Source organism: Protopterus annectens, chromosome 6.part0 (assembly GCF_019279795.1).
Source record: "Protopterus annectens isolate FY-2018-M chromosome 6.part0, PAN1.0, whole genome shotgun sequence".
In the NCBI taxonomy this organism is placed as follows: Eukaryota; Metazoa; Chordata; order Ceratodontiformes; family Protopteridae; genus Protopterus; species Protopterus annectens.
This window is the reverse complement of record NC_056737.1, coordinates 1,845,011,891-1,845,028,635: the sequence shown is the minus strand read 5'-3', so window position 1 is coordinate 1,845,028,635 and position 16,745 is coordinate 1,845,011,891. Positions and strand designations below refer to the sequence as shown.

At 39.6% G+C, this 16,745-nt stretch overlaps 1 protein-coding gene across 3 annotated transcripts in view; it reads left to right on the top strand.

The window, feature by feature from the left end:
* The window catches only part of STAT4 (signal transducer and activator of transcription 4), a 3,571,511-nt gene that overhangs the window by 1,986,984 nt on the left and 1,567,782 nt on the right, over positions 1 to 16,745 (top strand). For all 3 annotated transcript variants that reach the window (XM_044075198.1, XM_044075197.1, XM_044075196.1), the window contains one exon: positions 6,399 to 6,550. In XM_044075198.1, the coding sequence (XP_043931133.1) occupies positions 6,399 to 6,550 (152 nt within the window). The remainder of the gene's footprint in view (positions 1 to 6,398; positions 6,551 to 16,745) is intronic.

Here is a 16,745-nt window from a genome sequence, read left to right as displayed (position 1 = left end):
TATATATATATATATATATATATCTACATATATATATATATATATATATAGACAAAATGAAATACATGGGTATCTGGGTTAAAAAAGACTCTGTCATACTGGAGGTTTATGATCATGGATATGGATGTTAAGATATGGGAAGTGAAAATGTTTGTAGTTCCTTTGGTTATATATGTTGGCCATGATTATTTTTATCAGCAATGTTAATAAGTTTTAATGGCAGCTAATAAGTAACTGAAAGAGTTTACTTGGTAGGGGAAATAGGCATTAAATGGAATAAGCTGATTCTTCCTACAGTGTGTGTGTGTGTGTGTGTGTGTGTGTGTGTGTGTGTGTGTGTGTGTGTGTGTGTGTGTGTGTGTGTGTGTGTGTGTGTGTGTGTGTGTGTGTGTGTGTGTGTGTGTGTGTGCACGTGTGAGTCTATATCACATCGTTTACTTTTTGGGAAATTTGAAAATCATATGGTTGAGACAATATGTTTGACTTTCTGAAAAGTCTAACTACTTATATGGAGATTGTGGTACAGTGGGCTCAAAGAATTTAGTGAAGTGCGATTTCAGAGTTGGTCTATTTAATTTACTGGGAGTGTGGAGGACACAGTTTTCCCCTAGATGAGAGATGTGGGTTGGGGGGGGTTGCCCCCCCTGCAAAAACATAGAATGTTGCCCTTTTTTTGTTACTTTTCGGAAAGTTAGACATATGGTCTCAACCATATGACTTTCAACTTTCCGAAAAGTCAGCAATGTCATATGGAACTGGATGAAATTAACAAATGAACAAAGATGCTGGGATCAAATACATTGTGAATATAAATTGATAGAGTGAGGGTAATCTAAGCAAGTATTTGACCTGCAGGTTAGATATTACTTGCCATATCATGAATTGATAACACAGTATAGATCGAAAGCGTGGGAGAGAAAGGTTAATAAGTAAAAGATCAGCCCTGGAGGAGGTATTAGTGGAGCTAGCAACAGATGCTATCATTAAGGAATGGCTAATTAGCAGACCATGTAGGATTTTGTATGATATCTGTAAGAGTCATAGATGTTTAGAAAGAACTGAGAGAACTGAATAGACAAATTAAAAAGGAACAATGGGATAGAGAGCCTGCTTACGTAATAAACTTCAACTACAATAGAGCACACTGAACTTGTAGAAATGCTATTTAATAAAACAGAACAGAATTTTCGGGAAAAACAAATCCCTTCATTGGTGTATAAAACATATCAAAACTTTCTTTTAAATAATGAAACAGATACAATCACATGGTATACTTGTTGTTCCCCGTTTTATGTAGGAAAGTCAACTAGGAGGTTACAGGACCATATAATTGAACATCATTGTGATATTAGAAGAAAAGTATTAACCAACCCTCTTGCTAAATACGTATTAGATAGTGGTTCAGACCATACATACAGGTTTCGAGTGATGCAAACTTTGGTAAAAAATATAAGAGGAGGTGATCATAATAAGTTGGAATTAATGGAATATGAATGGATTTTACATTTGAATGCTGATTCTTTTCCTGATTTAAACACAATGGTTACAATAAAACCAGTTTTAAGGTAAAAACAAATGGCTCTTAGGTAAGCCATTATTGTGTGGACACTAATAATGTATCAACTGTATTTGATATGTTGATTTCTTTTAATTATGTCTGCATGTTTATTGGGGGGTTTACACCATGTGATTTTTATCTGTTTCATTATTTAAAAGAAAGTTTTGATATGATGTTTTATATACTAATGAAGGGATTTGTTTTTCATGAAAGCTCTGTTCTGTTTTATTAAATAGTGTTTCTACAATTTCAGCATGCTCTTTTGTATTTGGATTGTTTTCTGTGCTTAGATTTATTGGTCATAGATCTTTTGTGCGGGATATGTAATAAATGTCTTATGATTTGGGATATTTTCATGGAAATGTTTACACAGGTATTTTTGTGCATGAGATAGACTTCAAAAGCTGATCTCCCAAATGGGAGGTAGGAGTTAGAGATGTGAAGTAAAAGAGCAAGGAAACAGTGAACACCTGTTTGGGAATTGAGAGCACTGAGTTGATTTTTGAGATGTCTTTCAGAATGCTTTTATGCAGATGTTGGAGGAACAAATTGTAGTAACTTAAGGTTATTATATTTTTGAGTTGGTAATTAGGGTAAGAAGTGCCAAAAAATACTAAATACTATACTAATACTGCGGAGAGCACCCCTGCCTTACCAGGCTATACCTCATTCCACACTTTCCGACCCCAAAATGAGGTCGGAAAGACTAAGGGTGGTGGAGTCTCTGTCTTCATTAAGGACAGGCACGCCTCCAGACTGGTTTACCAGCATGACACACTGGAATTACTCCAGGTGCAACTGACAAGACACCCATCCAAGTTATAGCCAGCTATAGACCCACCTCCATGACTCAGGACACCCACTCTTCCTACCTGGACCTACTTGACTTTATCAAGGTACCCCCTAACACCCTGATCCTTGGTGACTTCAAATATCCCCACCATAGACTGGGTGAACTATTCCTGCATTAATGCACTCACCCAAAGATTTCTTGACTTCATCCGTTGTAATGCACTAGATCAACTGGTCTCATCCCCCTCAAGGGGAGATAACGTACTGGACTTGGCGACCGCTGCACCACTCCCATAGTATGTTCTTCCCTGGTGAGATCAGATCATCAGTCTGTCTCATTCGAAGTTTCTATCCCACCCAAACACTCCCCGGCTGTAACCAGGCTAAAAAACTTCTCAAAAGCTGACTATAACTTCCTAAGGGAGGGTATCACTAGCTTCACACCACCGCCCACCTCAGAGGATGCAGACAACTATACTGAACGGTATGCCAGTGCAGTATGCAAGCACCTGTACAACTGCATGGACTCAGCCATACCCAACAGAACTAAAACCTGCTCCTCAAGTTAACACAAACCTGTCTGGTGGAGAACCTCTATAAACAGGCTTTACAACAAAAGGAAGAAAACTGTAGTCCAAGGGTAAAAAGGAACAAATTCCAAATCGGAAAAACTCCCTCCTCCACTGCAACAAACAAATTAGATCACTAGTGAAAACCTCCAAAGCCAATTATTAGTTGAAACTAGCCTCTAAAACAAAGGGAAAACCACAAGTTCTTCTTCAGTTATGTTAGGAACCTCTATAGTAAACCCAAAGTTTGTTCCGAATTAGTACTTAATGGTATCACTTACACTGATCCTGCTGACTTAGTTAACTTGCTAGCTGATAGGTTCAGCTCAAACTTCACCCCCTTATTGCCCCCCAAAGGCCCAGTCGACATCCCCGATCCTTGTCCCACATCTCACATCTCCATAGATCAAGTGTTAAAGGCCCTATCCAAGGCAAACAACACAGCTTTCATGGGACCTGATAGTATCTCCGGCTGTATTTTGCACCATCTCCAGCAAGAACTAGCTTCGCCATTGACCACCCACGTTTATATCACATTATTGAAAGATGAAAATAGCGAACGCTATTTCATCGGCCCCAAAACATCTAAACATGAAAATATCGAACATTCAGAACAGCAAATTTTTTCCCATGGAAAAAATTTGCTGCTCCGAAACACACACACATGACACAAGCACATCAACAAACAGCAGCCACACACATACACTTAAATTTCTACATCTAACGCTACACTAAACTAAACATACACAACTATCTACCCACTTACCTTAACTCAAACCCTAACCCTAAGGTCCGTCAGTATCGCACACTCACCTAACCCGCGCCCTAACCCTAACTCACTTAAACTGCCCCTAACCCTAAAGTCGGTCATTATCGCACACACGCCTAACCCGCGCCCTAACCCTAACTCACTTAACCCGCCCCTAACGTGCAATCGTACACTTACCTGAACCCAACCCATAACTTTCCTCCACAGCGCTAAGAATAGCGAAGCCACAGAAACGGCCAACTGAATTCTTTCCCGAGGATGAAGAATTCACTGTTCTGCAGCTTTGCTATTCTTAGCGTTCGCTGAATAGTGTTCGATATCAGAACATTCGAAGTTTTAATACTTCGATGTTCTGATATAGACCCAACCACCCTATTCAACCACAGCCTAATTACAGGCTTTATTCCAACGGAGTGGAGAACTGCCATTGTCATCCCCTTGCACAAAGATGGTGCCACTACTGACCTGGAAAACCATCACCCCATTACCTTGATAAGTCTGATCTGTAAAACCATGGCGCATATTATTATGGATCTCATAAAAAAGGACATAGGCAATCTCCAAGCACTTGACCCCACCCAATTCGGATTCGTCGGGGCATATCTTGCCTTTTGAAACTAGCTGACTTCTTTGAAACTGTCACCAAGGCCCTGGATGAAGGAAAGTCAGTACATACAGCTTATCTTGACCTGGCCAAGGCCTTTGACACAATCCCCCACTTGGACATCATTGAAAAACAAACACAACTTGGTGTTAATCCGTATCCCATCAGATGGTTGGCCATCTGGCTCACAGATAGGACCCACAAGGTCAAATTAGGCAGCACCACCTCCCACAGCAGACCTGTCACTAGTGGTTTTCCCCAGGGATTTGTCCTGGGACCCCTACAGTTTGGTATCTACTTCTCAGAGGTCCAGGCAAAGACAAAGGGCCTGTGGCTGACCAAGTTTGCGGATGACTGTAAGTTGGGTGATGTCACTGACTCCCCAAATGATGTTAACATGCAAGAGGGTCACAGCTGCAAATAACTGGTGCCAAAGTCATGGCCTTAAGGTAAACACAAAAAAATGTATTATTATACCATTTGGCAAAGACATGGCCCCTACTGATTACCACATCAACGGCAACCCCCTAAGCACACAACCTGTGGTGAGAGACCTGGGTAGTCAGGGTGACAACAGTCTCACATTCGACCATCATGTGGCGACAGTGGACAGAAAAGCCTTTTACTTGGTTCATCTCATAGGTAAAGGGATTGCATCCAGAAAAAAGGAGGTTATTATCTCTCTGTACTCCTCCCTCATTAGACATGTATTTGAGTATAATGCCCTGTTTGGTATGTATCTCTCCAAACACCTGCACCAACTGGAAAGGCCACAGAAATACCATACAAAGAAAGTTCATGGCCTCAAACACCTGTCCTGTGTGGACAGGCTCAAATCACTATCACTCTACTTAGTATCATACAGATTGTTCAGAGGTGATCTGTGTCTCACCTACAAGGCAGTATCGGACCCTGCCCTACTAGAGATGCTCCATATCCGTAAGTCTACCTCCTCATGGATTACCCGCTCAGTAGGCCTAAATCTAATATGCGACATCAACAAAACCTGCTGGAGAGTCAGGTTTCTGTCCCAGAGGCTGCCCCATTTTTGGAATAGACTTCCCACACATGTCAAGCAGAGTACCTCAATGACCTTCTTCAAGCACAGCCTTGATCAGTGGATGGGAAACCACAAATTTGTCCCAGGGATTCCACCTTTTCCCTCATTGACAGGGGTGACAGGTGCTGACTGAGGTTTGTCTTTTTGGGGGATAAACTCTTGCCTAGGCTTATAAGGGTCCCAGGGCCATTAGCCTAATAACCTCCTATGATCCTAAGATCTTTCTAAGTTTAATGCTGATGGCAGTCAAAAAAACAGTAATGAGAATGAATGAACCAACTTCAGAGGATGCAGTAAACACTGTAAAATAAATTTAAGAAACAGAGGTGGGATCTTTAAAGGTGGGAAGAAGTAAAGTGCATAAAAATAAATTGCATGTTTGGGATCAATACATAAAAAATACAGGTCAAGACTGTGTGTGATGTGAGGGAGTTAATGAGTATTGAAACATTTGAAAACATGATGATAGCAGTGGAAAATGTTCTTGACATTTTTGTCATTAATGTATGTGAATAAATGCTGCCTGTTAAAGTGTGCTAAATAAACTGTTAAAACTAAAACAACAGAAGACAATCAGGGTGTATGGCTTAGTAGTTGGGGTATGTATGAGTAATTATTTCTTACAGGGTGTAATGGATGTTTTTATTTATTTATTTGTTAATCGGGTAAGGTCACTTTGTACAAGGGTCCATATTAGGAATGAAACTGAGGGAATCAAAACCTAGGACTATAGGAGGAAGCTCTTTAACTGCTGATAGCCTTAATCCTTTGAACTAAACTGCCAGAGAAAGTTATAACAACCTTCTCGAAGAGTGTGTATGGTCAGAACCAGAAACAGGCAGAATTTTAAGAAAATATTGTTCAAAATTAGAATAGTTTGGCTTAGTGGGACCTGCAACTTATCCAACAATTAGTGAAACAGGCAGACCTTGTGGCACAAGCAGTATTTATCTTCTGTTACTATCCATTTATATGCTCTATTTTAATATTATCAGTGTCGCAAACTCATTTACTTCTGTGTAACTGATGACTGACATTTATTGCAGGAAGTACTCAACAAAATAACAGAAATGATTAATGAAATAGACAACCTGATGAACAGCCTGCTAAACGAGGAGCTAAAGGAGTGGAAACGACGGCAGCAGATAGCCTGTATTGGAGGCCCTCTTCATTCTGGTCTTGATCAGCTCCAAAACTGGTAAGATCACAGTTGTTATAACTCACTTTATAATTCTTCTTTCAGATTTTCCCGGTTAGGGTCTCCACAGCGGGATCACCTGTCCACTCATGATTGGCAGTGGAGTTTTATGGTGTCGAGTGGCCTCATAATCTAGAAAACATTTTTTTTCAGACTTTTTTAGTTAGTATACATTTTTATAAAAGTAAATTTTTGACATTGATGAACTGGGATTCATAGTCAAATAGTGCACACTAAAGTGCTTATTAGTGGCTATGTGAAGGGTGTGGAGCTTCAGAGACAATGAGTGCATCACAATGCCTTCTTAGACATGAGCTGCTGCACAACATGAACTCCTGAATTTTAGCACTAGGCACGCATGCAGTGCTCACTTATGAATACTGTCCGTGTTCTACTGAGTGGAAGGTTTTTGCTCTGTTTATGCAGAATTGATTTAGCTTTGAAACTCTTGACTTGGCTTTTCCATGAATTATTGTGCTGTGAGCTAGTGTAAATGACAGTGCGGCATACTATAGGAGGTCAAAGCAATAAGTATAAATTACCGGTGCACTAATCCTGAACAATGGTAGTTGACCTTGTTATTCTCAAATTAAATAGAAATCTCCTAAAAGTTAATTCCAACTTTTTAACATTTCTTTCAAATATAAAAGCATCATAAGCTGCTGCCACTTTGTACTTTAAATTTGGTCATAGTTCTGACACTAGTCACATGGACGGTAATTAGGGTAGTGTTTGCTCTTTTATTACAAAACCTGTTACTATTTCAGTATCTGCCTAGGTAGACAATCTGCAAAATTTGCATTTCAGAGTTAATTATTGTTTTTACTTTATTTTAATTTGTTAACTTAGGATTGAGTACAGATCCAGACTTGCTTTTTCCAGACAGCCCAGGAGCACATAATAAAAAAGATACAAAACAGACATTGTTCACATAACTATCACTTAAGACATACATTAATAGAAAAGAAAACAAACCATATTAACATGTCATATTCACACATTATACATTACATATATGTTTCTTTTTTTTTAAACAGTTACTCACTCCAGCATTACATAAGTTGCTTAATTCCTGAATTCCCTTAAACCTCACTTGCCCTCTTGAACATTATTCTGTATGTATTCTTAGCACAAATTCCACTTACTTCACGTAATTTGCTTGTCGCCTTTTCTAAAGATCCCACCATTTTTTCATAGTTGCTTTTTTGTCAGCCAATAGCATTAAAATTAATAAGGCCTTAGTATACAGTATGTGTGTGTGTGTGTGTGTGTGTGTGTGTGTGTGTGTGTGTGTGTGTGTGTGTGTGTGTGTGTGTAGATATATATATATATATATATATATATATATATATATATATATATATATATATATATATATATATATATATAGGCAAGCCATATTCTGTGTCAGCTAAAAAGAATAATTTCCTTAATTACAGCCATTTTCTCCCCCAACATCTCTTGACAGAGTATTCTGAAGGAAAATTTAAAAAATTGCCAAGTCATTGTACTCCCAAAAATGTTCTCAGTTACCCCTCTCTTTTCCCTCATGCCACCAGGATTTGCTGTCAAATTGAGTAAAAATTCTCTGAGGTCTGTTTGGGATAAAAAAAAAAATACCTATGCAAACAGTTCCAAGCAAGAATCCTAAACCTTCTGGACTTTGTTGGATTCTTGGGTGCCAATGTCCTCCCATTCTTCTTTTGTAAACTGCCTTTCTAGTCTCTCTTCTAAATATTTTCTAACTTCTCCACCTGATTCTTAAGTTATCGTGCAGTATTTTATATACCCTGCTAAGTATACCTTTTAATAGCAACTTCTCATCTAGACTTGACTGGAGACTCAACAAGAGTTTTTTTTTTTTGTTGTTGTGTTTTTTTTACTTAGCACTTCCCTATCCCTTTCACTGTATTATGATAGCAGTCCATGTTGGGGAAGGGATTCTCTAACCTGTAATCCAAACTTCTTCTTGTTCTTATCCTGCTCTATTACCTTCCCTTTCTAGTTATTTGTTCCCAATACCTTGGTTCCTTTGTCAGTTTTCTCCAGTAACTTCCAGCCCCCTCTTGCCTATTCTCTGTACCCGGTCTCATTTCTTCATTCCCATGGTGGCTTACTTGTTAGAACACTTTGTGCAACTTTATGAATATAATATTCTGTATGGCTGTTATTCTCATTAAAGGGTCTGCATCCAAAATCCTACTGTATCCTTATTTCGCACCCCCCCATTCATTATCATCTCTTTCCACTTTAAAGTGCCCATTCAAATCAGGTAATCCTAAACCACCTTGTCCTTTGGGGAAGATCAACTTATCCCACTTAGCTCTTGCCCTCTACTCCTCCCAAATAAACTCCTTCAACTCTTTATTAATTACTGTCCATAACTTCACTGGTCGGTAAAAATATGCATTACCTCTATATAAAACTAAACAGATCAAAACCTTTTGCTGCTTGTATCTTACTCTCTGTATCCATAATCAAGATCTTCTGGTTTATCAATTTTTATATTATCGTTTGCTTAATCTCTTCTCACATATTCTTAGCGGCCGTAACAGAATAATGTTTAATCCACACATCAAAGTACTTCATCTTATCTCATCCCATAAGTTTGAATATTGCTGAACCAATTCATCGGAGAGTATGTATTTTACTGCTATAGCCTTTGGTTCATCTTCATTAATTTTGTACCCTGAAAAGACTTGAAACATTCTCAAAGTATTCCATAACATGGAAATGACCTCTTCTGGAATTATCAAGTGCAAAATAATACCATCTGCAAATAAAGCCAACTTTTTTTGATTAGGTGTTTTGAGGCAATGTAATAACTAACTGCCTCATGCTTATCAAACCTCTTTATTGCTACTTCACAATGATTCATTATGTGAGAGGTGTAAGTATTTACTTTACTTGGAGGCTACCTGCTCACTTCAGAACACATTTCGTTAGCATAGCAGATATACACATACAGCTCAGAGAACTTCCATTAAACCAACTATACTGAAATTGTCAACAGAACACTGCCTAAACCTTCCAGGCTAAAGACTAAGAAACCTCAGACATTAGCATACACAGCAACACACCCACCTTCACCTTTCATACCCATACCTAAGATGCATACCTCTAGGAGTCACAAGGCTGCAGATGTCAAGCCCTTATGGGCCACTAAGACTATCAAACCATGGTCATGCTTTAGTAGTAGGTGACTCTGTTATAAAACATACAGACATGATGTTCACCAGGCAGGATAAGAACAGGGTGCCAGTTAATTGTCTTTCTGGAGCCAGGATCTAGGATGTAACAAGGGCTCGTGGATCCCTCTATCCTGACAAATATGATTATGACCTGATAGTGGTCCCCATGGAGGTGAATGACCTTAAACATTCTACCCAGAAGTGCATGCAGAAGGATATGATTGAGTTGCATGTATCTGAGGCAGGAAGGAAAATGGTCTTGAGTGGTATTTTGCCTTCACCCAGAATGATGTAGAGATTCAAAGACAAGATAATTGGCTTTAATAATTGGATATGTAGTTGGTATCATTTTAGGTTGATTCAGTATGTCTCAGCTTGGAATGAGATGATTGAAAAATCTTCTTGCTGTGCCAGCAATGAGCTGTACCACTCTTACCTAGGCTTTTGCATTCTGGCTAAAGCTTTTGCTGTCCCCATAGTATGTTTGTAGGCAGAGTCCATCTGACGGGCATTCCAATCTAGTAAATTCTAATTTGGAGCCCATTATGTGACTGTAGTCAGTGCTAGGTATCTTAAAAATGCCCAAACCTGAAGCTCTCCTGCAACTTGAAAATATTCATATATGTGTAGTTACAGAAACATGGTTTCAGAGCAATGAAAGCACTCCCTGTATTCCTGGGTGATGCTTATCATTCTTCAGACCTACTGGCAATTGTGGTGGAGTATCAGTATTCAACTACCCATCAATAAACTGGCTGACTTACACTGCCAGTGATTGACATGCCCAGTGTTTCCTTGACATTATAAATGCATATTCTCTTTCTCAAATAGTTAGCCATCCTACTAGAGGTGTCAATATCCTGGATCTAGTTCATAGGTAGGTACTAGGCTATCGGCCCAAGGGCCTTCATAAGCCTAGCCGGCAAGGTACTATAGCTTACGCCACCCAAGAAAGTTATTTTCCTGTGCCACTGTCCAGCAGAGACACAGAAGTGATCCCTGGGGTGTATTTCCTATTTCCCATCCACTCATCAAGATTTTTCTTGAAGAGTGCTAATGAAAAACTTTGCTTGACATAGATGGGTAGCTTGTTCCAGAGTATAGGAAGTCTCTGGGACAGGAATCTATCCCTTCAGCGTGTCCTGTTTATTGTGGTGACAAGGTTTAGGTCCCTAGAGCGTGTAGCTTGGAGGGATTGGGATTTCTTTAGGTGTAGCATGTCCAACAGCTCTGGGTTTGACATAGCTTTATATGTTAGGCAGAGATCACCTTGGAGTAGGCGATATGCTACGGAGTAAAGCTGGAGTTTTTTGAGGCGGTCAGTGTAGGGCATTTGTTTGAGGCCAGTAATCCTCTTTGTGAGGTACTTCTGTGGCCTTTCCAGCTGCTGCAGATGTCTTGAGAGGTACAAGGGGCGTTGTACTCTATAATGGGTCTAATGAGTGACGGGTAGAGGGGAACAATGACTTCTTTTTTCCTGGATGAGAACCCTTTTATGATGAGGTGTGCCACGTAGAAGGACGTCCTGACTACTCTGACAATGTGACTATCAAAGGAAAGACTACTGTCCACCTGGGTCCCAAGGTCTCTTATCATGCATTTGGTGTTAAGTAGATTGCTGCCAATGTGGTAGTTCATGGGTACAGAGTTTTTATCAAAGGGGATGACACTGCACTTTTTGGCATTGAGCTTGAGGCCATGGCTCTGACACCAGGCATCTGTCTCAGTGAGGGCCTTCTGTAGGATGACCACATCACTTCGGGACTTGACTATGGCTCCTAGTTTGCAGTCATCTGCGAACTTTGTTAGTTCTCACAAATAGGGGCTCTTCTTGCACATCTCTATATGTATCGTCATGCATTGTTAAACCAGATCATAATTTAGTGACCTCTTGCTTTAAAACTGGTGGTACTTCCCCTATTAATAGCTCTGTGTTTGTGGACTTCTCAAAAGCAAACCTTCAACAGTTACTTAATGACTTAAATAAATTCTGCTGTTCTCCTCCTCTGAAGAATCCTATTGCTTAAGCTCCTAAGGCAATTCTATCCACAACAAATATATGAGAAGTTTACCCTTATAAATAAGTTATATAACAAGAGAAAGAAACTGCTTAATGCTTATAAGAGATCTCATTCTATCTACTTTAGGAATAAACTTAAGTAAACTAACAAAGAGTTTAAGGGAACCATTAGAAAGCTCAAAGTTGAATATGAACAGCTGTTAAAACCAAAAAAAACTGCATATGTTTCTTTAACTATGTCAGGATGTTAAGAACTAATGCCTAATGGTGTTTGAAGCTGGTCCATAATAATACTACACTCCACTCTCTGACCCAGAAAGAAATAGCTGATATCCTAGCTAACAAATCAAGTGTAGATTTTACTCCACCCACAGTTACAACTATATCACAGGTTTCACAATCCCAGCCCCCCACTTTAATTACTATGGAACAAGTTCTCTCAGCCCTTTTCAAAAACTAAGAATAATTTATCCATGGGCCTTGACGAGGCTGCCTGATTATTAGTGCCAAATATGTTTTTTTCTAAACCCCTACATAACCTCTTTAATCTAAGTTTCTCCACCGGTTACATTCCTGAACCTACAAAACACATATTGTAATGCCATTACACAAGGATGGCCTGACCACGGACCCTGGTAACTATAAACCCATTAGTCTAACTAACTTCATGTGTAGAGCTAAAGAGTGCATTGTCTTAACATTCATTAATCTGGACATTGAAAATCTCTCAACCTTGGACCATCATCAATTTAGCTAGCTTTATCAAAGTAAGATACTTCCCCTTTAACTTTATTAATTTCTTTGTAAAACTAACTGAAGCAGTGGATAGTGGTTATGCAGATGTTCTTCGTGTTTCACTGTAGCAGTCATCACACTTGGGTTATCTTGCCGGGCTAGCCCTAAGTCGGTCTGAATACCTGAGGCTTAGTTTTTCTGGGTCAGTTGCTGTCGCTCATACCTCCCAACTGTCCCGAATTACTCGGTTTTTACAGAGTTTTGGGGTCGAAATAATGGGGTGCCACGATTCCCGAGTGGCACCCCTTCATTTCCAAATTTTTTTCTTTTTTTTTCCCCTTTTTTTTTTTTAAATTTTCCGCACTTTAGCTGATGTCATCGCATGCGTAACGATGTCAACTCGGCAGGGCTACCAGCCTGTCAGAATCGAGCTCGCGGCTCACGTTTTTCCCTGTTTCCAGCTGGTTCAAATGCTTTGCGAGCGGGAATGAACCAGCCAGAAAGGAATGCTTGCTCGCTCAGCAAGGATTTATTTATTTAGAAGGGCTCAGGCTCAGCTGTTATTATTCGCTCGGCAAAGGATTTATTTGTATTTAGAAGGGCTCGGAGTCCTTGGACTCGACTGTTAGAAGGAACGGATTTGCTCTGGTAAGCTGAATGAAATGGCTCACTCTGAAACATTAATTATCCCCGTATAATCTTTGCATGTAAATATAATTATTAACATGCACATAGATCGATGTAAGTGCAATTAGAAAATTAGCACAGTAGATCTAAAAAAAATGCAAGAATCATCTTTTAGAAGACACTGCGCTGCCATCTGTGATTGTGCAACACAGAACTATTTTTAAATATGCATTCCTATGCAAAATATAGAAAAGAAACTCCCTTAATGAGATTATAATGAAAAACTATGTCCCAATGTATTATATTAATAATCATCAGTGGGGATGCGGGTTCTGCGGGTCTGTATCACCATATCGAATGGTGAAAATGCTGAATGGCGAAAATATTGAAAGTTCACGAGAACAAACTTGTTATTGTGGGGGGCTGCGCCCCCACACCCCCCGCTAAATATATATTCCCACTCCGAGGTCGCACTACAGTGAGAAAAGGGGAAATATCCCAATCCTCACTGTACCGCGACCCCAAAAACACAAGTTCGTTCTCGTGAACTTTCGATATTTTCACAGTTCGGCATTATCACCATTCGATATGGTGATATAGACCCGGGTTCTGCAGCATTTTTCTACTTTTGCTTTTGCTTGTCTTCTCAGTCTCTGCATTTGCTTGGTCTAATGCCAGCCATAAAGCACAAACGGTGTACATCTCACACCTCCACCAAAACATATTTTTTAGTATGCAGCAGAAGACAGGTTTCAGAAACCTCTGTTGCAATGAGCAAACCTGGTTTAGGCAAGGGGGCTCAATATGATATGGAGTTCTGATTCATGGACCAGTGTAAAATCGCTGTGGTAAGGCTCCATTCCATAGAATTTATCACTCTCGTTGATGAAGGCTCCATGCAAGTATTGCAACCAAGAGGCAAAGCTAATGCAAAACAACCGTGGACACTTCTCTAGAACTTTTTGCTGGGATTGGAATTGCATGATACAGCAATTCAAAGAAGTTGAAAAAGTATATGCTATCTTTTTAAGTGTGTGTGTGTGTGTGTGTGTGTGTGAAAATGCCCCCATTGCAATACACCTGGTGGCTAGTGTGTGTGTTGCAATACACCTGGTGGCTAGAGGTACTCTGGCTCAAACTCTGTACCTTGGGTACAGGGTAAAAAGAGCCTAAATTCCCTAGCCACCACCACTTCTAAATTTGTCCCTCAAATTTTCATATAATCTGAGACTGTTCCTCATAAAATCTGTGGTTTTCAGGATTTCTGTGGAAATTATTGCAGGATTGAATTCATTTAAATAATGACAGGAATTTGAATTTCAGACTTCACATTCTTCAGAAAATAAATGGTAACACAAAGCCTTTTGTTCCAGCAATTTTCTAAGTTTATAAGATCAGTATTTTAAATTTGTCCCTATTTTGGGGTTCTATTCCCCCATTATTGGCCTTGTCCAGGTTTTTTATGCTAACAGTTGAGATAGCTATGGTGAGAACTGAGAAAAACTGAATTTGTATTCCCTCATTATTGGTTTTGTCCAGGTTTTTGTGCAAAGAGGTTGAGAGCTATGGTGAGAAGTGAGAACTGAATTCACTAAATGATGGCCATTTAAGTTTCAGTCTTCCTATATTTCATGAAACTTCTGATTTGGCATAGTGGTATGTTGCTTTGATTGTAGTGTACAGGGTCCTGGGTTCAAGACTTGCCAATGAAATGCATGATGGTAACACAGCATTTTATTCTAGCAACTTTCCAAAATTATACAAGCAATATTTAAAAATGTGTCCCTGTTTTTTGGCTTTTTGTGCACCCCCCCAAAAAATGAAATTGAAAATAAGTACAAGAAGCTGTGCTATATGCCTATTGCTTACACTACTGTCATTCTATTTATAGTGTGGGTGTGGACACACTGGAAGTAGACTTTTATGATGCAAATGTTCTGAATTGGGCAGTTTTGTCATTATTGGTTCATGCATTTTGTTTCATTGCCTACAGCCTACTGGAAAATATTCAAACAATAAATGTAAAATGTGCTCTAACAAGTGTGCTGTATTATACAAGGAATATAATTTAATAAAGTCAGGAAGGTGTATCAAAGAAAACATGTATGTTTCTTGTTTTGTGTGCAAGGAGCCAGTGATTTGAAAACAGCCCAAAGGTAATCTTTATCCATCACTGGCCAAATGCATTTTTTTAATGTGGTGTGGGTTTCAATGCTGTTTCAATGAATGTGAGTTTCAAGGGCAGAGATGTTTTAATGCCAAGTCTAGTTTTGTTGTGAGACAGTATTTTGTTTAGCAGATGTCTGTTGTTGACGTTTGTGCATTGGGCTGTAAAATGTAAAAATAAAATCCAAGTAATCATTGTATTAGTAAAACAGTATGCACACATTAGTGTTTATGATAAATGGGCATAATAGCCAGGTAATGGGACATTGGTATGGCTGCAGGGGGACACCGGTGCCATATTTTGGTTGTCTGTTCTTCAGTTTGCATTTGAAAGTTGGTATCCCACAATCCCATTGGAGTGGGTGAGGTTACATAATTATGTATGCAAATTTTATGTTAATCAGCGTACAGATTTGTACCTATTTTTCATGGGCCTTGTCAGGATTTTTGATGTTTCCAGGAATCGAGCTCGCGGCTCACATTTTTCTGGGTTTCCAGCTGGTTCAAATGCTTTGCGAGCGGGAATGAACCAGCCAGAAAGGAAGGCTCGCTCGCTCAGCAAGGATTTATTTATTTAGAAGGGCTCAGGCTCAGCTGTTATTATTCGCTCGGCAAAGGATTTATTTGTATTTAGAAGGGCTCGGAGTCCTTGGACTCGACTGTTAGAATGAACGGATTTGCTCTGGTAAGCTGTATGAAATGGCTCACTCTGAAACGTTAATTATCCCCACATAATCTTTGCATGTAAATATAATTATTAACATGTACATAGATCGATGTAAGCTCTCAGTCCTCGAAAAAATGTAAGAATAAAGACAGAGACAGACCACAGAGGTCCAAAACTGCCGACAACACTTCCGTTAAACTAGTCGTCAGTTCTCCGGTCCTCAGTGAGGCGCTTTCGCAGCCCCTGATGCCTGCTTCTGTGGATTCACAGGCCACTACCGAGACCCGTTTGGAGTCCGGTATGCCGCGAGACTCTTCTTCGACTAAGGATCCTGCGGATGTCTCTATCTTGGATGGGTCCGAAGACAGTGAGATGGATAGCTTGGTTTAAAGTAAACCTGTATACCACTTTAGGCATAAATGAAGAATTAATTCTAAAGAAAACTCAGTCTTTTTGGAAAATGAGATAAGGTTGATCCACCACGCCAGTGTGCAACTCAGATAATCTTCTTGCAGAGGTCAAAGCAATTACAAAGATTGTTTTCCATGTTAAGAGCCAACCTCAAGTCAATTTGAGCAGGCACCGTCATTCGAGGAAGTTCTTTGCACTACCAATACTCGACACAAACTGACGACTTCTTTCACATCTTCAGTTCTTTCTAAAACTACCGAGTTTCTAAGGCCCAGGGTACGAACTACACCTAAAAAACTGACGATCCAAGCTCAGACACCTGCTTCCATGCCTCAATCTCAAATGCTTAAAATGGCAGAAGACCTTATTATGATTATT